At 43.6% G+C, this 25,487-nt stretch overlaps 1 protein-coding gene across 2 annotated transcripts in view; it reads left to right on the top strand.

Moving 5' to 3' along the window:
* The window catches only part of L1CAM (L1 cell adhesion molecule), a 223,560-nt gene that overhangs the window by 100,670 nt on the left and 97,403 nt on the right, over positions 1–25,487 (top strand). For both annotated transcript variants that reach the window (XM_088471131.1, XM_088471130.1), the window contains exon 2: positions 15,907–16,047. In XM_088471131.1, coding sequence (XP_088327257.1) covers positions 15,957–16,047 — 91 coding nt within the window. In that variant the 5' untranslated portion in view covers positions 15,907–15,956. The remainder of the gene's footprint in view (positions 1–15,906; positions 16,048–25,487) is intronic.

Below are 25,487 nucleotides of genomic sequence, written 5' to 3'. Positions count from 1 at the left end.
CCATCATTGTGTAGACATGTATTTAGGTTGACAGGTTGACACAGTCAAAAGCGCGACATTTAACATGTCGACACTAAAATGTTGATACATATTTTTTTTTGCTATTTTAGCCTAAACCTAACTCTAACCCTAACCCTAAATCTAACCCTAAACCTAACTCTAACCCTAACCCTAAATCTAACCCTAACCCTAAATCTAACCCTAAAAGAACATGATAAAACCATGTGATGGCATGTTAAATCGACCTTTTGACTGGGTCGACCATATCACCTTGTTGACCTAAATACATGTCTACACAATGATGGTCGACTTAATGACCATATTAACCTTTTTACTGTTGACATTCAGAAAGTGTCAACCTTTTGATTGTCGACCTTTATTATTGTCAACCAATTGACTGGTATCCAGGCAAACACAGGGGGGCTTCCAGTTGCCCAAAACCCAAGACTCAAGTCAGCAAATCATGATCACAATAGTAGTAGTATATAATATGATTTTACTAGAGCTACAGCCACAACATGTGGTAGAAGGGATGGAATAGAGCTGCTGCACATGCCCATTATCAGCAGCTTCTCCAAACAAGTTTACTGCTCATGACCAGGGAGCAGCTGCCATCAAGAGATAGGTGTCTTAAAATGAGGTGGGAGAATGTGTGTTTAGAAAGCTTAGTTCTGTCTCCTGTTTATATTATGTATGTATATGTCCACATATGTTTTTAAAATGAGACAAATATTTTATGCATTTTTAGACTCTCTTCCCTACAGCTTAAACTATAGACCAGCTATAGTGTTATTAATACTGTATTACAAACACTATGCAGTGTATAAGGAGACCAAAGGCCAGTTCTAGGTTCTTCGGCCGCTCCCCAAGACTCCCGGGCTCGCTCCAATGCTCCGCAGAATAAGGGACTTGGATTCTGGAATGGTGGCCACATTCAGCTCATATGGGCTGGCCTAGTGTTCCCGCTAGACTGCGGGCAGGTCAAGGTGCTGAGGGTGCGGGCACGGGGCGCGTGCACCCGAAAGGTGCGGCCGAAAGGTGTGGCCGACCCAATTTGTCACACTTACGGAGGTGCTAGGTTTCCCCTCACAGTAAAGAAAATGCCATGCACATGCGGAGAACGGTCACTGTAACTTTTCCCACCAGTGAGATACTGCAGCCGACTGGTGGGGAAAGCACAGGACAGACTGTTTTAGCGGGGAGGCGCATTTTGCCCCTTTAAAATTGGGCAGGACACGAAGCACCATTAAGAGAACCTATGGGGAACTCTACTAGCCCTTCTTCCACATCTAACGGTTTACTGTGATCGCTGGCCCTGTGTACTGTATGTCTCAAATATACTGACATTGAAAATTGGATGATGCAGACTATAGCTTGTTAGGTGCTAACTATGCCTTCTTCATGGGCTTGCCACACTCATTCTAAGGCCCGTATTCAATTAGATGCGAAAAGTCGGAAAGGTTTCGCCTGTCCGACTTTCCGCCTACATCGCGTGTTTTGGCTGCGGAAACCTATTGGACGCACACTATTCAATTCCAAACCAAGCGAAAACGGCAAGATCGCGATATCGGTACAGGCAGAAAGTGCTGTCAGAAATGGGGAAATCAGCCTGAACCCCCCAAAAAAGTGCACTAACATTTGGGATCAATGTAGATGTCCCCGAATAGCCCTAATAAAGCTGTTTGTGGTACTTAAGTTGTTTCAATTGCTTCTAATTAGCGACTTTGCACAAGTGGTGAAGAATGGCATAAAGCAGTATTTTTTGGTGAAAATAAGTAGTCCTGTCAACTTTGGGGTACCTGAAAATGGCTGCAAGCATTTTTTAAAGTCTCTAAAGTGAAGTTTAAAAAATCATGAAAAACCCACCTGTTGCACCTGCAATCAAAAAAACACCTCACCCCTACTTGCAGACCCCCCAAAAGTCTATTTTGCTACTTTCTATGTTTGTGCCCCAACTTTGTACTTTTTCGCCCCCATATTCAAAGTCAATTTTGGGGTGTTCCTCACTTATTTTTTAGGGATTTTGTGACGCAGTTATCCTTTGGGGGCTGTCCCAAGGGTGCTGAGTGGTTTCCCGAAGTTTCCACCCCAAAACCCCAATTCTGCATTTTTTTCCGCCTGCTTTCAGAAGCAAATCTTTTCCGCTTATTACATTTCATTGACTTTCCGCGTACGCGAAAAGTCTTTGGAATTGAATACAGTGATAAGTTTCCGCCTGGCGAAATGACGTCATCCGCGATACTTTTTCACGGAAAACGGATTTTCGTGTCTAATTGAATACAGCCCTAAGGGGGAGATGTACTACTATAAGCCTTGGAGAGTTATAAAGTGGAGAGCGACCAGCTCCTAACTGTCAATTTACAGGCTGTGTTTAAAAAAATGGCAGTTAGGAGCTGATTGGTTGGTACTTTATCGCTCTCCACCTCCAAGGCTTAGGTATCTCCCCTTAAAGCATTTGGAAACCCCCCTTTAAAAATCCTGCGTTGTCTCTGAGCAGCGCTGCTTGAATCACCATTGCCCATGATCAACTGCCAGTGCCAGCCGGCCATAGCCATCGCCAGGCGTTTTTTTTTTAATAAATGGGCAGTAGTGGTAAATCACGTGAAAAGTGCAGTTTTTGTATGATTTAAGGCTCATGTGCTTTGGTAAAGAGACTGAGGGACTAATTCAGCGATTTTCGCAAAGCCAATATTTCTGCAGATCGAGCGATTGTTTGGTATTGTGCATGCGCGAAAGCCACACTGTTCACGCGCAGCGATTGCATGCAGTTACGTTCGTACATAGGCATCACTCGTAAAGTGAGTGACAGGTAGTCAGCATTTGGGGATGGCAATAAAAACTCAGGCGTATCTGACCGTTTAAATGTAATTTCATGGGCCTGCATAAATTATCCATTGCGATCTCCTTCATAGCATGAGAGCTCTCTGCGTGTCAGGAGAGCTGTAGTGTTTGCGCTGGTCAGACTTGCCTTATATGATGCGTGAGTGCCCGATGTGCGTCAATGTTACCGATGTTTACGCTGTTGAACGTGGTTGGACGGATATGAGAAGGCAGCAGTGGGCGTCCCTATGCTCGGCTAAACTTAGGAAAGCTTTAGCATATTTTAGCAACTGCGATCTGAGAGAGAATGCAGGTGCGACTGCATTAGCGTAAATCTCGGAACCAACTGTTCAGTACAAAACACTGTATTGTGTGGATTTAGAGTATGGTATTTGTCTGTGGATTAAAAAAGGGATCTGATTTACATTATTGAATCTGGTTACACAATCTTTGGTGCCCTCAACCCAGGCCCGGGCAGTACACTGGCATTTGCCTCATTGTCTGGCATCTCTATTGTAGGGAAAGGACTGGACTCACAAACAGGTGTTGCTAATCGCCTGTTTAATCTCTGTCAGCATCCTGTCCTTGCTTCCTATAAAATAATTCCTGGATACAGCAATGTGTCACTGTGCTATGTGCCCTCGCTACAGTTACTGCTGTAGTGTTTTGGCTTCAGGAGCATATAGAACAGGTAGGTTTATACTCAAGTGTAGTCCTGCCTCAATCCCACTCACTATTTACACCTTTTACCCAGAACATCCTATTGCTTTGCCATTTCTGTCACAGAGCAGACTCTAGTACTCCTACTCTTTATGCGTGGTACCAGTAGCGTGGCAGTATTAATGCATACCTCCCAACTGTCCCACATTCAGCGGGAAAGTCCTGTTTTTGTGGGACTGTCCCACCCGCGGGCCGCAGTGTCCCACGAAGTTGGGGGGGGGAAGCTGGGGGGAGCGCACACCGCTGCTCTGCATACCCGAGCAAAGGGTAAGCAGGGGGAGAATAGATAGCATGCGCACGACATCTGTTTACAGTGTAGTTGGAGCCTGGAGGCAGCCCAGCACCCCGTTCGCCCCCACAGTGACGCAAATAGAGGTGCTGTGAGGCTCCACCCATTTCCGTGATGCCCAGTCCCCTTTCCATGAAGCTCCACTCTCTTTTTGGCGGCATAGGCCATAGCCACGTGAGTTGTCCCAGGGCCTACTACTCAAATGTTGGGAGGTATGTTAATGCCATATATGAATATGTCTCTACCACTGCAAATCTGTGTGTATTTAGAAAACGAAAGCATTGGGCAGCACAGACGGTGTAATGGTTAGCATTACCGCCTCACAGCACTGAGGTCATGGGTTCTATTCCCCCTAAGGCCCTAACTGTGCGCCGCATGTGATATCATCCTGTTGGCAGTGCAGCGTGGCTGACAGGACTATATCGCATGGGACCGCGGAATGTCGCAGATGTTCGCATATGGATGCGATCCATATGATCTATCATCCCGATCTGCTTCGGAACGATAGATCGTTCAATTGATCGCATAGTGTGTACCGGGCTTTAGTGAATAGACCTCAGCATTTGCAAAAAGTCACAGAAGGGCGACCTCCAATGCACACAGCTGCAGGAGCTACAACATCCACCTCTGAAAGCCCCAAGACCTCTATTTCCTATAGCCAAAAATACTTAGCGGTTGATGTATGAAGCAGTGAAAAGTGTGGAGAAGTGGACCAGTGGAGAAGTTGCCCATAGTAACCAATCAGCTTCTGCCTATTATTTTATAGAATGTACTTGATAAATGCTACCTCAAAGCTGATTGGTTGCTATGGGCAACTTTTCCACCTATCCATTTCCTTCATTTGCTATGAAGTCAAACAATGCGTATGAGTGGGAGCCCAGGAAAGAAATAGAGGGAAAATTATGGTGAGGGAGAAGGAAGAGGGATGGGAGAATGAGAGAAACAGAGAACCTAACCAGCATACACCCCCAGCATACACCCCTCTGCTGAATAATTCAGACCAGCAGCTGCCCACTAGCCCCCTGACTCTGACTGTAAGCTATTTCTGGCCATTTATTCAATTATTTAACTTGGAAGGAGTAGGAAACGGTATCCAGAGAGATGTTAAAGATTTTAACCTAATACAAATCTATTTCCTGCCTGTAGCTGTAGCTTCAAATATCAGACATAATGTGAACTATTAGCAACTGACCATGAAACACACAAGGCTATGTGATGTGCCCCTCCCCACACCCATCCGCTGCATCTATAGCAACATCTCAATTCCTGGCAGTGATGCACAGACAGCACAGGTACATACTTCCCAACATGACCCTCTCCAGGAGGGACACGATGCTCTGGTCCTGGACTTCCCTGGTAAGGGGCGTGGCTGCAGTGCAGTCCAAAATTCAAATAGGGGAGTCACACTAACTGCCAGTGAGTCCCAGCCAGTGATGTTTGGCAGCGTGTGAAATGACAGTTGGTGTGTCTCCCCTATTTGACTTTTGAACTGTGCTGCAGCCCCGCCTCTTACCAGGGAAGTCCAGGACCAGAGCATTGTGTCCCTCCTGGAGAGGGTCATGTTGGGAGGTATGTACCATGAATATATATCAAATAATCTATGAAACGTATCCTTATATTGGAAGAGTGGTGATGTCACCACTTACATGTGGTCAGCAGTGATGCCATTTGTATCACAAGACTAATATTGAAAGCAGAGTCATAAGAACTCTGTGAAAACAGTGCCAATGCACTAGGGGCAGCGCTGCCGCTGCCCAGCGGCTCCTGCATATGGTCTGCATGGTGCCAGGAGCCGCATCCTGCAGCCAGTATCACTACTGCAGAGCCACCCAAAGTGTCCGAGGGACATCCAGACAGGCACCCTGCAGCCTGTGGAGGTGCCCGGAGCGTTCTTAGGATGCTCCAGGCAGTGCTCTACCTCCCAGAGCCTTCGCCTCCTTCCCCAGGTGTGGCATGATGACGTCACAGGTTTAGGGGGCGGCACAGGGCACACTGCCACCTTGCTTTGGCGCTGATTGAAAGTGTCCAGTAATGAAATGCCTGAAAGCAAAACTCATCAGCATATGGTATAAACCTACACAAGCAGCTTGTTTTGTTTCAACAGGGGAACTTGTGCAATACAGGCAATATTGTACCCCGGCCTGCAGTAAAAATAAAAAGATTTTCTTAGTAACTCACTGGCATAATGTTGTCTTGTCTATCTACCTCTGATATACTCTACAAAATGAAGAGAGTTTCATTCATTTTTTCTGGATTCAACTTTCAATATTTGTATTTCAGCTACCCCACTCTGCACTTTATTAATAATTAAAAAGAAAAAAATGTCCCAAATGTATAGCCTATGGGGTGTATTTACTAAAGTGGGGGTTTGTAGAAGCGGAGTTGTTGCCCATAGCAACCAATCAGATTCTACTTATTTATCTAGCACCTTCTAGAAGATAATAGCTAGAATCTGATTGGTTGCTATGGGCAACATCTCCACTTCTAAAAATCTGCACTTTAGTAAATATATAGCTCTATGAGTGTAGTTGGATTGATGCCTGGCGATTTCATCAGCTGGGCGCTGCGATTTGGGTAGGACTAGCAAATTTTAAAGGCTACATTCCGCTGATGAAACGTTGGAAATGAGATTACAGAATAGATTATAGAAAGCTCAGGTAATAGAACTCATCTCCTCTGACATCTCTACTTGTAGACCTGCTTTCTATGCTTTATGGTATGAGAATTGAATAGACCTTTGTACAATATTTAATATTCCATAGATTCGGGAGGGGATGTAGTTATGAGACCGGCAGCCGCGATGCTGCTGGTCTCAATCCCGACGGGGGAAGCCCGACAAGGGATTTAAGATAGGTGTCGAAATACCGATGCCTATCTTAATCCCGATGCCGGAATCCAGAACGAGGTAACTCCGGGGCGCCCTTAGCTGTTAGCCGAAGGGGAAGGGGGTTAGGTTTAGGTAGAATAACGGGGTTAGCGTTTGGGTCAGGCACCCCTAGGGGTGAGGGTTAGGGTCAGGCACCACTGGGGGGGGGGGGGGGGTTAGGCACTAAGGGGGGAGAGTTAGGTTTAGGCACGAAGGGGGGAGACTTAGGTTTAGGCACCAACGGGGAGGGTTAGGCTGCGGGGTAGGGAGGGTTACGCTACAAGAAGGGAGGGTTAGGGGGAGAAGGGGGGAGGGTAAGTATACTTACCCGACCCATGTCAGGGTACCAACCATCAGGATGCTGCTGTATTTTCACACGAGGCATCCCGACAGCCGACATTACATACCGATTCCATTCGGGAGATACTCCCGTTGCCATCAAGGTTTTTCTTGATAAATGAGAGTCATGCGACACCATCATTTTTATACGGTTCTGGATTTGGGACTGGGAATAGAGTGTTCTTACTTAAAACAAGCAAAGGGTCATGTGGAGGAATTATGGATAAATTAATCTAACAACAGTAAAGTGGCAGACTTCCAACAATGGACAGCTCGGATTGGAAGGTTTATTAAAGGTTGGAGTGAGATGAAAATCAGAACTGTCCCATAACTTTGTGTGTAAGAGTGTGAGGAAAGTCAGAAAGGAGATGTCTTTGTGATGGCCTCAAGAAGAACAATGTGGATATCTGTGGATAAACAGTTACTGTCAGCACTGTAACAGGGCTCAACTGCGCCATGTGTCTACACCCCGAGCACCCGATGTCATATTGCCACCCAGAGGGGGCTGGGCCAGCAGCAACAGGAGGTGGAGGTGCAGCACATTCCGATCAGCTGTAAAGGCTGCAGTGCCTGTCTGGAGCGTCTGGCAGTGCTGCAGCAGCGATCCTGGGTGCAGGGTTCTGGTTGACAGACTGACACTAGGACGCTCTGTGTTGGGTGAGGTAGTGTAATACAGGCAGTGTTATTTTTCAGTTCTGAGACTGAGGGGGTTGGAGGGGCTGTGTTGAGTCGTTGCCATGGGTGACAGAAAGTCTAGATTCACCCCTGCATACAATAATTTCATTACTGATTGTACAGATGGTGCTCAGTCAACCAATGAAACAGACTCACCAGTTCTTTACCCACTGCTCCTGATGGGCCCCAGAATGCTTATCTAAACAAATATAGTTCTGGGAAGTTATGCTGTTCTTATTCTTAAAATAAACAGGACAAAGTACAATAGAACATACTGTAGGTTACTGAGACCATCATTTTGAAAGCTTAGCATTTTAAGGATTAACTGTTAGCAGAATAAATGATATTATCATTATATGAATATTCTTTTATATTTAGTGTTCGCACTAGGCTATTTTAGCGGTGCGCTGCACCCTGCCCGATTGTAAAAGGGCAAAATGCGCCCTGCCCTTTTAGCGGCGCCTTGCTAAAACAACCTGCCCTGAGCCTTCCCCACCCAAGGGCCAAAGTGTCCCGTAGGTGGAGAAAGTTGTGATGAAGGATCACCGCTGGGTAAATAGATGCCATGCTTCCGTAAGTGCTGGACACGCCCCCAAGTGTGACAAAGTGGAGAGTGTCACAAGGCCATGCCCCCTTTTCAGGAGCCTTTCAATGCGCGCAGAGGCTTCCTGCCAGCACCCTCAGCGCCCTGCCCTGCCCGCAGTCTAGCAGGAACACTAATATTGATTTCATAAAACCTCCATATATATATATATATATACAATATAACAATAACAACCTTGGTTTGCCTATTGGTACCTGTAGCTCCAACCCTGATACCTACCCCATCTGAGAAGGTAATACTATAGGAATGGCCCTACCAAGGAGCTTCCTGAATTACAACAGTGGATTATGGGCCTGATTCATCAAGGAACGCAGATGAGAATTCACATGCACTCGGATGATTGTTGCGTCTTGCATCGAAGTGAGCGTGCGCGAACCGGCCACTGCGATCGGGAAGCGATCACAGTGAACATGCAGTGATTGACAGGAAGTGACCATTTGGGGGTGCTGAGGGGGGTATTCAGGTGTGCCTGTGTGTTTGAACGCTGTTACATGGGCGTTCAAAAATAAGCCCCTGCGATGGCATACGCAGCCTGAGCTCTCATTGCGTGCAGGAAGTTTAGCAGTTTGTGAGTGAGGTCAGATAAACCACAACTGTGCGTAGGGGTCCGATGGTTCTCGATGTTACTGATGTTTTCGCTGTTTTACTAGTTCTTACGGATGTGAGTAAAGGGAAGGGGCGGCTTTATGTAGTGCTGGGCGTCTGCATCTTGTACTGCAGCGGCATTGCGGTCGCATTCATTTGCATAATTTTGCAGTGGCCAGTTGCATGCGTGCGCAATGTTACGATCCGTGTTGAATCAGGCCTGGTGGTTTGCAAAAAATAAGGGATGTCATTTTCTAATGAGAGTTCGCCAGCTACATCAGATCGTTTTTTAGTAGAGCCGAAACATAAAATGGAGAGTTGAAAATCAAATGAATAAAAATTAAAAAGAAAGTCAAGTAGTAGTGGAAACGTTGAATGGATATGCAATGAATCATTACCAATTTAGAAAATAATACGTATTTCTTTAGCTCCTCTAGTTTATAGGAACATGGGTCCTCCAATGGCTGCTTAGACATTCGAAGGTTATGGCTTAGTAGACACCCGAGCAAGTATTCTATCTGAGTTCATTACATTTGTCCAATAGCTGCGCTCTGATTCTGCAGATCGTTTTTGCATATGAGGCCTGATTCTGACACGTTCGCTAAGCTGCGAACGCATGCTGTGGGCGATTATCACACATTTGCACATGTGTATGCGTCAAAGTACGCATGCGCAAACCAGTCATTGCGGCCAGGAATCGTGCGGTCATAGTACACAGACTGGACGCTACTTTGAGTGACAGATAGCGCCGTTTGTGGGTGGTAACAGGGGAAGGTGCTTGTGAACAGGGGAGTGGTGCTGCGAACGCAGGCGTGTCTGGCCGTCCAAACAAAGTTTTATGGGTGTGCATCACTAGCAAAGAAGCGTCATTGTACACGTCACTTGGTTGTATTCAGTCTGCAGTGATCGCAGTGCTTGCGGTGGGGTAGGGTCTACCTCAAGGGCAGCGTGCAGCTCCGATGGCTCTCGATGTCACCGATTAATCATACATTTCCTGGAGATGACGTGTGCTATGAAAGAAAGGTGGGCGTATTTATACTCCGGTGTGCCGTCGCTCTCTAAGGCATAGAGGACGTCCATTCACTCTCAGACAGTGCGATCGTGGCATTTGCATACCCGCCCCTTTTTAGCTGCGTGAGAGAGCAGCTTAGCGTCCGGGTCTGAATGCACTCCACAGTTCTTTGAAGAGAAGAACGTTTACTCCGTTATTTTACTTAAATCTTGTAAACAAGTAATTTGTTCTTTTCTTTTATTATGCGTTAAGTCCATCTGTCTTAATATACACCATTGCTGAGTGGATCATTTTTGCCAAGCGCAAAAACAAAAAAACACCGACTTGAAACCCATTAGCAATAATCAGTCCAGGCCCCCATTAATTTTTAAATAGTGGCTGCAGAGAACATATGGTAGAAAGTAGAGATTTTAGAGGACAGCTGGCTGGCTCATCCAGTAGATGTCTCTCAGATTTCCCAACAATCATGGTCTTAACATTTTTTTATTTAGTCTCTTGATCATCGATCACTAATGACTCTCCTGTTTTCTTACTACCCTCCGACTACCCTCCAACGCTCATCACTGCCCTTACCCATTTCCACGTCTGTATCCCTCAAATGTTCACTGCATGCAAATTCCTTTAATTAGTTCAATACAGCAGCCAGCGTTGTGTTGTCATTTTGTACATCTATGTTTTGATGTTGGTTTTTTATGTTACTTTTAGAGACAGTTGTTATATCATTTATTGAAAACTGTCATGAGTCTATTTTTAATCTAAACTTTGAGATTGATACATAGCTGAAAAGAAGAGTGCATGGAAAAAAATGTGTATATATTCCCATATTCTGAGTTGTAAGCATTTCTAGATGTGGACATCACACCGCCAGTTGCGATCCAGACTCATCTCAGTCAAGCACGACTAGGTTAAGGAGTCACAGCCGAGGGGAGGGAGTTGCAGCTCGAGATTTTCAGATGTGCCTTACTGTGAATAGGTCACAGAGATACTATTAAAAATACATAAAAAAATCACAAGTTAAGTTTTAAGGCCCAATGTGTGGTCCAAGGTTGTGCTAGATTAGAGATTTTGAGGTTGTGACCCCCTGAATGTTAAAAGGATTTTTTTTTCTTCTCCCATGAACAATGGCACTCTACACTGCTAGAATGTTGCACACTGATACTTGGGGTTCTGGAGCAATGCACACAGACACTTTGGGATAAAGAATGATGCTCTTAGGGGTATATTTACTAAAGTGAGAGTTTTTAGAAGTGGAGATGTTGCCCATAGCAACCAGTCAGATTTTACTTAACATTTATCTAGCACCTTCTAGAATATAATAGCTAGAATCTGATTGGTTGCTATGGGCAACATCTCCTCTTCTAAAAACCCTCACTTTAGTAAATGTATACCCCTTAGGGGTAAAAAATTATGCACATTGATACTTGGTATTCTGGAAAGATCGCACACCAGCAGTTGGGATTATAGAAGAATGCAAAATGACACTTGAGATTCTAGAATAGGGGTGGGCAATAAGCGGCCCCCCAGCTGTTGTAGAACTACACATCCCAGAATCCCCTGCAATACACATTGGCCCTCATTCAGAGCCGTACGCTCTGAGCAGAGCGCACGCTCTGAATGAGGGCCGGGCTCCATGAAAATGGAGCGTCCTCCTGGACGCTCGTATAGCTGTGGGTCACCACCCAAAGCCTATACGAGCGTGCAGTTTGATGGCCGCGATGGTCGTGACCATCGCGACCATCGAAATTGCGAGCCGGAGCCTGCGGTTGAGGTTTTCAACCGCAAGCTCCGGAGTGATTTTGGCTCTATCAGAACCAAAATCACTCCCACTGACATCACTAGTGATGTCAGTGGGCCGGCTTTTGACGGGAGGCGTTCCCGTGGGAACGCCCCCGTCAGGGAGGCACGCCCCCGGAACGCCTACCAAAGGGGGCGTGCTGTCAATCAACATTGACAGCACGCCCCCTTTGATCGGACACAACGAGCGAAGGACTTTCCTTCGCTCGTCGCGTCTGGCGCATGCGCACGACGGAGCTCCCTCCGTCGTGCGCATGCTCAGTCCATAACATCGACCCACTTGCGAGCGGACAGCCGCTCGCGAGTGGGTCTGAATCAGGCCCATTGACACTTATGGGTAAATTTACTAAGATGGGATTTCTATTTAAAAAGTGATGTTGCCCATAGCAACCAATCAAATTCTACTTATTTATCTAGCACCTTCTAGAAGATAATATCTAGAATCTGATTGGCTGCTATGGGCAACATCACTTCTTAACAGAATTCTCATCTTGTTAAATTGACCCCTTGGGGTTCTAAAACAATGGGACATTAACTTTTGGACTTCTTAAATCATGCACACTGACTAGGGTTCTAGAATTATGCACATTGACACAGGGTTCTAGAATTATGCACACTTAAATTTGGGGTTCTAGAATTATGCACACTGACACTGGGTTCTAGAATGATGCTCACTGAAACTTTGGGTTCTAGAATGATGCTCATTGACACTTTGGGTACTAGAATGATGCTCACTGACACTTTGGGGTCTAGAATGATGCTCACTGACACTTTGGGTTCTAGAATGATGGCATACCAACAGTTGAAGTTATAGAATAGTGCACACTAATACAACTTGGGGTTAGTATCGCAGTAGCACACTCCACCTTCAACTGCCTCCATTTTGTGGGGGTTCCGAGGCCAGTGCCTGCGTCTTCTGATGCAGATTTACTGGCCTTGGCTTACGAAAATGAGACAGCCATCCTGCGTAGCCTTAGGCTTACTCAGATGGTCACGATGGTGATCCGATTTTCCGATGCTGGAAGTGGCCGTCTTTTGTCTTCAGAAGCCTCCTACGTCATTAGCTTATTTTCACATCGCTACTCTGTCTATAGAAGCAGCAGCCATGCAAATAGCGTCCATTTCTGAATCAGACCCCTAGAACAATGGAGCACCAACACTTGGGGTTCCAAAAAATGGTATACTGGCAGTTGTTGCCCCAGAGCAATGGTACACTGACACTTGGGGTACCAACTAAACACCAGTGTCCTATATGGTGATAATCTATTGAGTCATGTGTGGAGAATTATGATCTGGTCAACCAGCAACATGTGTGGTTAGCATTATATTATTCTTCCTGAAGGCTTATATACAGTATCTGACTCCTCCTCCAAAATCGTGTCTCTCAAAGCATATGTTAAGGTGACAATATAAAGTGCCACCACTTAACAGCGTCAGCTCAGTACTTAGTGTTTGTGTTACTTGCTGAATATTTGGGGAGGGGGAGGCTGGTTTCTGGAGATAGATCAATATTGCTGTCTGTGAGCAGACACAAGATATTCAGCTTTAAAGTAATGCACTGGAAGAAGCCAATATGACCTCAGCATTTATAACAAAAAAAACAAGGATCAGGTTTGGACAGATATTTAGCTAAGATCAGGCATCCTAAATAAATAATCATACAGTACTACTCTTACTACTGCTACTAATACTATTGCTAATAATAGTGCTAAAAAAGATGTAAATGATTTCACATCAATTAACCTAATATTGGTTCTGAATGTCGACGCCCCCTGATTGCATGATGTCATGTAGCCAGCTCCTGAGGAAGCTCAGAGTGGCTGCACAGATGGCATGGTGCATGTCTGGAGTGCACAAAGGATGCTCTAAGGGGCACTGCCACAGCGATAGTGGCTGCAGGGTGCCATTCTAGACATGCTTCTAGGCAAAAGCAAGGACCTTGGGGTAGCGACGGCACAGCTCGCACACCCCTGTGCTCTGTGCGGTGGCACAGCTCGCACACCCCTAGTCATTAGCACCTTATTCATTTGTATTTGTTTTCATAAATGTCTCTCTGTGCTTTCAAACCAATGATACTGATACCTGACATCTTAGACAGAGATATATAAATGTCCATGTATATAGCTGCTGAGGAAAAGCTGTACTGTCTTTACGCTGTCTGTGATGTGCTTCATGTATCCCTTTATATCTCTTTTCAAGAAGTTGAGTCTCATTGACAACCATCTTGGAAATATTTACAGTATGTGCTATCTATCTATCTATCTATCTATCTGTCATTTATCTATCTTTCCACATATTGTGGCAAGATCAGGGTAAGAGTCTTCTTTGGTAAGCTCCTGGGTTAAGCGGTTGCACTTGCCAGGCAGCAGCCAAGTAATAGTACACCCTTTATCAGCCTCTCACAGGTGGTCTGGCAATCAAGGCTGCTAATCAGCTTCTGCCTACCAGACAGAATCTAAAAACCTGAGGCATATATATCGCCCCATGACAACCTTCTCAATTTTTTGTCACACTATCTATCTTATATATATCTATCAAGCAATCTGCTGTATCTTACTCATATCTATTTTTATATCTATCTACTGTATTGCATATCTATCTATCTATATATCTATCTATCTCTCTATCTAGCGAATAAATATCTACAGTGGCATGAAAAAAGTTTTGACCCCTTCCTGATTTCTTCTGTTTTTGCATAGTTGTCATACTTTTTTCAGATCTTCATACAAACTACATACAAGAGTAAACACAAAATACAGTTTTTAAATGATAATTTCATTTTTTGTACGAAAAAAGTTATCCATCACCTATATCACTCATGTGAAAAATAAATTGCCCCCGTAAACTTAAAAACTGGTTGTGCCAACCGCAACTAAACATTTCCGATAACTGGAGATCAGACTTTCACATGGCTGTGGGGGAATTTTGGCCCACTCTTCTTGGCAGAATTGCTTTAATTCAGCCACATTGGAGGTTTTTCGAGCATGAACTGCCCGTTTAAAGACCTGCCACAGCCTCTCAGTTGGAAGTCAGGGCTTCGACTAGGCCACTGTAAAACTTTAATTTTGTTTGTTTTGAGCAATTCAGAGGTGGACTTGCTCTTGTGATTCACATCGTTGCCTTGCTGCATAACCCAATTGCGCTTGAGTTTAAATTTTAATATACAAGGAATCAGGAAGGGGGCAATTACTTTTTCATGCCACTGTATCTATCTAATATATATCTGTCAATCTACTGTATCTATCTATCTATCTATCTATCTATCTATCTATCTATCTATCTATCTATCTATCTATCTATCTTTCTTAGATAAGGAAGGATAGATAGATAGATAGAGAGATAGATAGAGAGATAGATGGCATATAAAAGCTATTCCGATTTCTGTGGTTCCTGAAGAGAAATAGCTGGAATATATGGGGGCTCTACCTATTTATAAAGGATTTTATGTCTTTATAATATCTGACATCTGGATCTGCTTGGTGGTTTTATCAATGAAAACCCACATGAGTCTGCTGTGCAGAAATCATGGGCTGACTCCAGTTTTATAGCTAGGAAAGTGCATTAGTGAGATGTTATTGAGGGCATGTGGTGCCTGGGTGAGTGCATGATCTCAGCTGGCACCCTTAGCTCTCAGTAATTTGCCCAGCCTTCCTTATCTCCCAGGGAGACTAGTTTTGTCTGGCAGACTGCATCTCTCAGGAGAAGCCGAGCTTTTTTTTGTTCCATAATTAAAGAGATCTGTTTTCTTTCATAGATTCTTGTATGTAGCACAGGGCAGAGTGGGGAGGAGGCAGCCAGCATGAGTGCTCTCATCCTCCACATTACCATGCAATGTGCTGTTACTTTCACATCTACATAATGGATCATATCACCCTATGAAAGTTATAGTTGCTCTGAACTTATAGTCATGGGCAATAAACACATTGGCTAATTTAATGCATGATGTTGGAACGTCCAGATGTATTTTCTTCAAAGTGAACAAATTATTGGGTTTTAAAAAAACAAACAAATACTCTGCACTGCAAATTTGGTGAGCCTTGGTCTAGCAGTAAATAGTTACATCTATCTGACACCTAATGGTCTGCCTCCTCCCCTCAGCATCCCCAACCTGCAGAGAGCGTGTAATTGCAACGAGAGGAGGGTCTTATCAGCAGTCTCAGAGTCTGTCACTCAAGCTTATCTACTGTCTCTCCCCCTGTAAGGTGGATTCCCTTCTACTTGTGTGATCCTTGGATTGTAAAGAATCTATGACATGTCTCTAACATCAAGATCGTGTGTCCTGGGCACAGTGCTGGTCTCCCTGCTCTGCTGCAACATCCAGACCCTGGAATTACCTAAGGATTGTAAGTAAAACACATACACACACATATACACATACACACACTCTCTCTCTCTTTCTCTCTCTCTCTCTCTACACACAGATTGTAAGAAGCATTGTCATTTTAAAGAAATTGCATATATATTTGTTTAATTTAATTTATGCAAAGCTTTTCCTGTGTCACAATTAGTGACAATACTTTTAAAAGATAATTGCAATCAAGTGATTTCTATGGTTGTTGTGTCTACTATAAGCTACTGCTGTATTGGGGATTAGGCAGCAGTCTGCTGTTCAGCACCAGGGATAGCTCCTCTGGTGTCAGTCCTGAAGTCATTCATTGCCACCTATGGGACACTTCTACTGTACCTACTGTATGTTAGATGATGTAAATGTTACATTAGATACACCCTATGTCTTGATACAAATATACTGTATATTTATTTGAATTACATATAGTCCGACAGTTAACAGCACTACAGTCAGCCCAAACAGATTATAAAATCACCTTTTATTTTTATACACATTGCTATAAGTAGCGGGACATATCTAACTATTATTGTGCCTGTAGTTTTAACGACCCAAATTAATAATTATATGAACTTAAATTGATATTTTTTCCATATGGTTAATTGGATAACCACACTAAATCTGTCTATGTACTACTCAATATTACAGTACACCTTTATGATATTCACCAATGTACCCCCTAATGCGCTGCACCTATAAATAAAGTTATGCAAACATACACTTCTGGGACTTATTAACATATGTAATACACATATTTTTTACTGTAAATAGATAATATAATAAGCAATGCAGAGTTTGTTTGGCATGTGTTTTTCCAGACAGACATGGATGAAATATATTAATTGTGCCTATTGGACCTATCAGCAGAAGAACTTTCAAGTATCCCCCAAACCCTGCTTGTCACATACTTAGCACATGTAAGAGAGAGAATATAAAATCAAAATAGATCATAAAAGTAAAAGACTTTCAATGGTTTCTATTATCATGCAACAGAGGCCTGAAATCTGTAGATGATAAGAGACACAGGAGAGATACAAGACAAAGGCAGCTCTATAAATGCAATCTGTTGAAAATCTTAGTTCTGGTTTTCTACCCTTATTTTGTTTGCTAGGACAAAGGATACAGCATTTTATGGCTTCCCGGTGGTCTGCAAATTGTTTGAATTGGATCACTAGAGGGTTAGAGCAAAATTGGCCAAGGTGCCTTTGAAAATGAAAATGGAATGTATTGCTGCTTACTGTAAATGGCCATCAGACTGAAAACAAAAACGTTTATTTTGAAACAATATGAAGGCTATGTGAATTAATACCATACAATTTATGCCATACAAAAATATGCAAATTACGCAGCCACCAGGAGATTTTGTTGAGACATCCAACAGTGATTTTACAAATCCAAGCATCTGCGTAAACTGTTGCAGCATCTGCGTACAAGGACGCAGCACCGGCCGCAGATCATTAGATTGTTGCCGTCATGACTGAGTCTATGGTCCTGCAGGATGAACGCACGAATTGAGATGCCGGAGCCATATTTCTAGCATATGGGATTGCAGCCGAAGGGTGTGACACACCCCTGAAACTGTCACAAGACGCCTGCGTTCTTTGCCGTGGGATGTAGTTATGGGACTGGCGGCCGCTTGGCCGCCGGTCTCAATTCCGACAGCGTAATCCCGGCAAGGGATTTAAAATAGGCTTCGAAATACCGACACCTATGTTAATCTCGACACCGGAAGGACGCCGTACCGATTGTCCTCTCTGCTGGGTAATTATACACTTAACCCGGGGATGGGGGAGTTAGGTTTAGGGACCCCAGGGGGGACTTAGGGTTGGGCACCCCCCCACGGAAGGTTAGGGTTAGGCTAGGGGAACAGAGGGTTAGGGTTAGGCACTAGGGGGGGGGGGTTAGGGCTAAGCACCTCCCCGGGAGGGTTAGGTTTAGGGTGCGGGAAGGAGGGGTTAGGTTTAGGCACCCATGGGGGGGAGGTTAGGGTTAAGCACTAGGGGGGAGGTTAGGCACCCCTAAGGGAGGGTTAGGGAGGGAGGGCTAGGGGGGTGAGAGGGGAGGGTTAGAGTACTTATCTCGAGTTGTCAGGATTTCGATCCACCGGGCTGCCGCTGTCGATATTTGATCCGGCGGCTAAACGGAATTACATACCGATTCCCTTTGTAGCCACTACCCGTAACTTCCCCCAAATGCTCCCTGACTGTCAATCATATTGCGAGTAAATAGTCGCTGTGAGCAGCTATGGTAATGTACCTTGAGGTGCGCACAGTGCAATTTAGACGCATGCGCAGTCTACTGATAATCACTCAGCTCCGTAAATATCAGCATTGCATGCAAATCTGAATCAGGCCGATTGTGTCATGATCAGTGACAGCACAGGAAAGTCACTAATCCTGTTTTGGCAGTCCACCTATTTGCCTCAGCACTATCTGTGTTCTTCAAATCCATAATGATAATACCGTAAATGCCTGAAGATTTGATTGAACTGAGAAGTGGACATTGATGCTGTTACACAGAATAGGACGGTGTAACTCACAGCAGCTAAGGAGCGTCACTGTTATTTTCCTGGTACAGTTTAGAAAGTAAAACAGGCTACTAATTGCTTGTTTTGGGTTACTGCACTGAGGGGGAGATGTATCAAATCTACTAAAGAGGAATGGTGGAGAAGTTCCCATAGCAACCAATCAGCTTCTGGCTGTCATTAAGTTTATTCTATAACATGGTTGGTAGAAGCTGATTGGTTGCTATGGACAATTTAGCAGGAACTAGTATTTTCATTGTGACACAAAGCAATACTGCCACCTATTGGATGCAATATTGTGAAAAGTTAGCAACACAGTGCTCTTGGAGTAAACTTTCTAAAGTGTTCTTTATGTTTCCATAGTACACATAGGGTCTGATCCGGAGGTGGTCGCAGCCAGGCTGCGTCTCTTGGCGGTCAACTTTATACTTTATGGAGATGTTGCTACGCAGCCCTTCCCAGTCACCGCCCAAGACATGTCTGGTAGCGTACGTCCCAAACGCAACAGCGCCCTTGTGCATACACCCTGTGTTACGCATGCACCATACAAATTATTTTTAGGGATTGTCACAGCTGCACAGAAGCAATAAAATCGCTCAACTCCATCAACATCCTGCATTGTGTGTGACTCTAAATTAGGCCCATATGTACTTCTCAAAAACTAACATCAATGTTTTATTGTATGTTTATTCCATAAGTTTCATTGATAGGAAGTGAGAGGATCCTGGGAAGTGGGATGAATGTTTCTTCCATAGCTGTCTCCTGGCATAGCGGTCTCCTGGCACAGCTGCCTCCTGGCATAGCTGCCTCCTGGCATAGCTGTCTCCAGGCACACAGCATCAATCGCCCCAATTATAAAGTCTCAGTCTATCAAGTAGGGTACAACTAGCATTCACATTGACTGTTCTGTTATAAAGGACAAAATAACAGAAAACAAATCATATGCATGTCCGTCTCTGCCTAAACAGCACACACGAGTTACAATAATGTCTTCTGTCTTTCTCACAGTATAACAGGCCCACCAAAAAAAAAACACATTCCTGATGTCACCAGTGTATGTATTTCCAGGACCAACTTTTAAATAGACAACACTGTGAACCTAGCAGCAGTCTAACCATCAAGCTGTTAGCTGAATGGGTGGCCAAAAGACCCGGGGCTATATTTACGAAGTGGAGTTGTTTAAAGCGCCACCAAAACTAAGGACTTGATTGAGAGATGGACGCAATGGCCATGTTTTTTTCTACTGCCCATGTGTCTGAGTCGCACTGAGCATGTGCCACGATGGTCTTGCGATGGCGGTCGCAGAGGGGACTGGAGGTAATGGGGTTTGTCACCTCCAACGCAGACTTGTTGTGATAGTTTCTGAAGTGCATCACAGCCTGTGACTGCGAATACCATACGCAGTTGTTAAGGCTCCGGCGTCTTAGTTCCATCGCCCATTCTGACCGACTATAGATTTACTCAGAAGTCCGATATCGACTGATGTGGGTTCCGATGGTTGCATCCTTGTTCCCAAGCGGCAGATCTGTGATGCCCCCAGCTGTCATCTCAATGCAAATTTGCATATTTTCACAGCAGCTACATACAGGGTTGTTGCAGCAGCGACGGACGGCATATTTTAAGCTCATATTCACTGAGAAGTGGTGGCATTTGTAAGCCGCCGCTTTGTAAATATACCCCCTGGACTGGCCTTGAAGGGAATCAGTTCTCTTTTACTCAAAGCTGCATAAAATGGCAAGACACTTTCCACTGCCATACTAACCTTTCCCTGGTGCTTAGAACTCAAGCCTTGGGCAAAAGTTTAGGCGGCCAGATTCCTGGATAAGATAGAGCACCCACAGTCACTGGCCTGGTGCTGCCACTTGATGTCTGGCTTGCAGGTGAACATTCTGTAGAAGAACATAGATTCACTCGTTGGATCAGACAATTCAGCTCTCATTATACAGTATCACTGGTTCAACATTCAATAAAGAAGCTAATAAATGCTGGTGGCAATATATTCAATAAATCTTTTCTGACAAGCCCGGGGCCCAACAGTTGCTATTTTCTTATGTCAGGTCAGGATAATTGCCGTATAACTCAGCATTTGACGTCAGCTCAGTCTGACTTTGAAACCTTTGGATTCAACAGGTTATGGCCTAGTCGTCTAATAGATGTATTTAGTTTTTTTTTCAGATTAGAGCTAAAATAAAATACAGTAGATTTTTACCACAGATTCTGATTCTGTGCTCAGTAGCCATAGTTTTGTTTGTTCGGATCAGCTACCATTAAATGTAATTATATACAAGTGACAGCTATTAAATTATAGTGGACAATAATATTTTTTTTAGCAGTCTCAATCAATCATCTTTCAGGCATGTGAATACCCTTGTTTATAATTTGCAGGGAAGTTTCCGGGAAGTATTTTCACGAAGTAGATTTTATATTTCAGTAATATGTACTGTTAATAAGCAACAAGTATTACGGAACTGCTATGACTTACCATGTCAGTCATGTTGTAGCGTTCCTTGGGTTTCTAACCATTGAAATAATTTAATATGCCTGAAAGTGTATGTGATGGTGTCAGACTCCTATGAGAAGCCTAAAATACTTATGTTGCAGAGCTTCTTTCTATTTTTGTATACACCAGAGTGTGTCTAACGTGACATCAGGTGTGATCCCTGTGGAAATCAATGGAGCACAGGGATGCTACAACACTCCTGGCTGGTTCCACTAGTGCAGGCCTGGGCAACCTGTGCTTCTGCAGATGCTGTGGAACTACAAGTTCTCAGCTATCTAGCAGAGTATGCTGGGGCTTGTAGTTTCACAACACCTGGATGGCCTTATGTGTTCTCTCATGTGGCTACTACTGACATGTTTGCTACTGAAAAGGCCCTGCCAATCAATTCAACTTAAAATACAGTAAGGTATTATTAGATAGCTTACAACAGCCTCAATGCAATTCCTATTTTGACTTTCCATGCCTACATATGTGCTTTCAAGCCTGTTTTTATGGATTTATGATGAATCAAAGTGCAGCATTTCACAACAGAAGGCAGGACCATGATTATGCAATTGTGTAAGCATGCCCTCTGCCCTTGCTTCCTCCTGGAGGAGACCTCAAGAAAGTCGGCAAGTATGATCGGGATACAGTCAGGAAGCTGCCGGTCGAAATGCCAACTGCCGGCTTCCCGACTGTCAAATCCCAGCAAGGTACTAATGACAGACGTCGAAATCCAGATGCCCGTCATTAGACTTACGCCGGAAGCCTTATGCCCGGCATACCAAATGAAGGTAAGCCAGGCGCCAGGCACGGACAGCCACCGGGGGGGTGGGTAGTAGGTTTTAGGCACTTAGGGTTAGGCACCCCCCTGGGAGACTTAAGTTCAGGCTACGGGGAAGGGGGGTTAGGTTTAGGCACTTAGAGGGGGGGTTAGGATCAGGCACTAGGGGGGGAGGTTAGGGTTAGGCACCCCTAAAGGAGGGTTAGGGTAGGGTTAGGGGTACTTACCTAAATTAGAGATCAGGATATTCACCCCTGCTTCCACTGTTGGGATTAGAACCGCCGGCCATTATATTTTAGTATTAATATTATATTTCTATTTTTCTCATGAAATTTAATTTTTCTACTTTTACATATTTTGGGAGTCATTGGGCTGATAGTGTATGGGGTGTACACGCCCACATGGCACTGGTCATGCCCACACAGCACTGGCCACAGCTCTTCATCATTTTCAGCCCCATGTGGCCTTTAGTCAGCCCTTCGGAAAGGAAAAGGCTTAGATACACAGAAGGAAAAGGCTTAAGTGCACGGAAGGAAATGGCTTAGGTGCACAGAAGGAAATGGCTTAGGTGCACAGAAGGAAATGGCTTAGGGTCACAGAAGGAAATGGCTTAGATGCATGGAAGGAAATGGCTTAGATGCAAGGAAGGAAATGACTTAGGTGAACAGAAGGAAATGGCTTAGGTGAACAGAAGGTAATGGCTTAGGTGCACAGAAGGAAATGGCTTAGATGCACAGAAGGAAATGGCTTAGGCGCATGGAAGGAAATGGCTTAGATCACAGGTTCTCAAACTCGGTCCTCAGGACCCCAAACAGTGCATGTTTTGCAGGTCTCCTCACATAGTTACTAGTGAAATAGTTAGCTGCACCTGTAGATCTTTTAAAATGTGTCAGTGAGTAATGAATACACCTGTGCACCTGCTGGGTGACCTGCAAAAAGTGAACTGTGTGGGGTCCTGAGGACCGAGTTTGAGAACCACTGGCTTAGATGCATGGAAGGAAATGACTTAGGTGAACAGAAGGAAATAGCTTAGGTGCACGGAAGGAAATGGCTTAGGTGCACGGAAGGAAATGGCTTAGATGCACAGAAGGAAATGGCTTAGATGCACAAAAGGAAATGGCTTAGATGCACAGAAAGAAATGGCTTAGATGCACAGAAGGAAATGGCTTAGATGCACGGAAGGAAATGGCTTTTGCACAGAAGGAAATTTGTTAGATGCACAGAAAGAAATGGCTTAGGTGCACGGAAGGAAATGGCTTAGATACACGGAAGGATATTACTTTGGTGCACGTAAGGATATTACTTTGGTGCACGGAAGGAAATTACTTTGGTGCACGGAAAGAAATGACTTAGGTGCACGGAAGGAAATGACTTAGGTGCACGGAAGGAAATGACAGGTGCACAGAAGGAAATGGCTTATGTGCATGGAAGGAAATGGCTTAGATACACGGAAGGATATTACTTTGGTGCACAGAAGGATATTACTTTGGTGCACGGAAGGAAATTACTTTGGTGCACGGAAGGAAATTACTTAGGTGCATGGAAGGAAATGGCTTAGGTGCACGTACGGAAATACTGTATTTCAGTCTAGATAGAAATAAATTTTGCACACTCTGCCTTGTTCTCAGGTCCAGGCTCTCTTCAGCCCAGGATGTTGCTTTTCCAAGCTGCTTAACACATAGTTAAAGAAAATGAATACATATTTTATCTACATATACATGCAATATATACATTTATCTGCATACACTTTATTTTAATAAATTTTCATACATTGGTTAACGCACTGGATGGCTGTGGATTTTAATTATTTCAATGTAGGTGATATTTTCAGAGCTGGCACAAGCTATGGTAAAGCCCAAGGCAGTACACCCCCCCCCCCCCCACACACACACACACCCAGAGCTTTTCACCCACCCCCGCCACTTCTTACCTTAACAGAAGGGAGATGGGGTGCACTCTCTCCTTCACCAACTGGGAGTGTGACATATGGCTGTGACATCATAACCAAGCACCACATTCCAAACCTAACACTGACATGGATGAGCAGAAGCCAGCATCTTCACATGTAAGATGCGGTTGGCTGGTTCTCCTATATGTCAGGGACTGACGCACTGTGTGGTACCCACATGGGAGCATTAAAATCAGTAGACATAGTAAGTGATTTATGTCACTTATTCTGTGTTGTAGTTGACATCTAACTATTGGTGCAATAGGCAGTCACCATAGTTCACCTAATGGAAGTCCAGCCTTGCATATTGTGTACTGTTAAATATCTTTACTCTATTCCATTTCCATTACCTTGCTGATATCTATATTGTCAGGGTTAATTTGCAAGAGATCGTATGGTTTTTATGAATATATTTGGTGTCCTGTAATATTTTCATAATATGGCTGTTAATAAGATAGTGGAAATATTTTAGAATTTATATAGCACAGTGCTTTTTATGTTATTTTCAAATAATTAATAAATAGTGAATGAGCTACATAGGGAAATATTAGATAAAAAGAATAAAAAGAAAATAATTAGAAATATTAATTAGTTACATTATATATCAGGGTGATTTAAAAACAATGAGTTCAATTATGTGGAAGGGAGCACAGATAATAGTGATTAAGAAAAACATGAAAATTTGACAACACATTATTTAAGACAAATAATAAATACAGTATATATTAATAATACTTCAAACTTATACAGTGGTTATCCACTGTACAATATACTGTAGGTGCTGTTTCAAATGTGTTTTTATCAAAGGTTTATGGTTGCCTCAATAGGTTCTTTAATAAGAACCGCATATTGATTTTTTTTAATACTTTGAACCGCATATTGATTTTTTTCTTATACTTTTTACCCATTATTGATTTATTTATTTATTTATTTGATTTTCATAAATCCAGTTACATATTTTCATGTTTCTGTTTATTAACTATTATATCTAATTTCGCATTCATTTAATTCCAATATACTGAGGTTAAACCACCATAATATAATTGTACTAATTATCATATTTCATTATTTTCTTTTTATACAATAGCTCTCTCTTTCTCTCAATTATATATAATTAATTCTTGTTCACTGTCATTACAATGCTCATATAAACTTTTAATCATTAACTACATTGTGAAAAAAAAACTATCTGATTGAACATAATCATATTAAACAATTTTCACTATCTAATTTCCGTTATTCACTTTGACCTCTTTCAAGGGGATGTAGTTATGTGACTTTGCAGCCGCCGGTCACAATCCCGACTGCAGAATTCTTGTAAAGGAATTATGATAGGCGTCCAAATACCGGCACCTATCATAATCCAGACGCTGGAATCCAGGACGATGCGTGCCGGAACGAGGTCAATCCGGGGCGCCCGTCCTGTTAGCCACGGGGGGGGTGGTTAGATTTAGGGCAGTTAGCGAGGCAAGTCTTTTGCTTCTTTTGCTTCTCTTTTGCTTCTCTAGCTACCCTTATACACTTTAGCTAATTAGCCAGCTCCCAAACAATTAATTCTCACTAGAGAAGACTCCTCTTCTGATTAGTTTATCTCATCTTAGTTATTTAACCTAATTATATTCATGGATGGTTATCTCTTATATCTCATGTATTATTATTCATTAATCCACCACCTTTACACTGTATGTCTGTGTGTGCTATAT

The sequence above is a fragment of the Taudactylus pleione genome, unplaced genomic scaffold (genome assembly GCF_031769625.1).
Source record: "Taudactylus pleione unplaced genomic scaffold, aTauple2 ptg000110l, whole genome shotgun sequence".
Taxonomy (NCBI): Eukaryota; Metazoa; Chordata; class Amphibia; order Anura; family Myobatrachidae; genus Taudactylus; species Taudactylus pleione.
The sequence above is the reverse complement of the archived record's forward strand: the minus strand, read 5'-3'. Positions and strand labels throughout refer to the sequence as shown.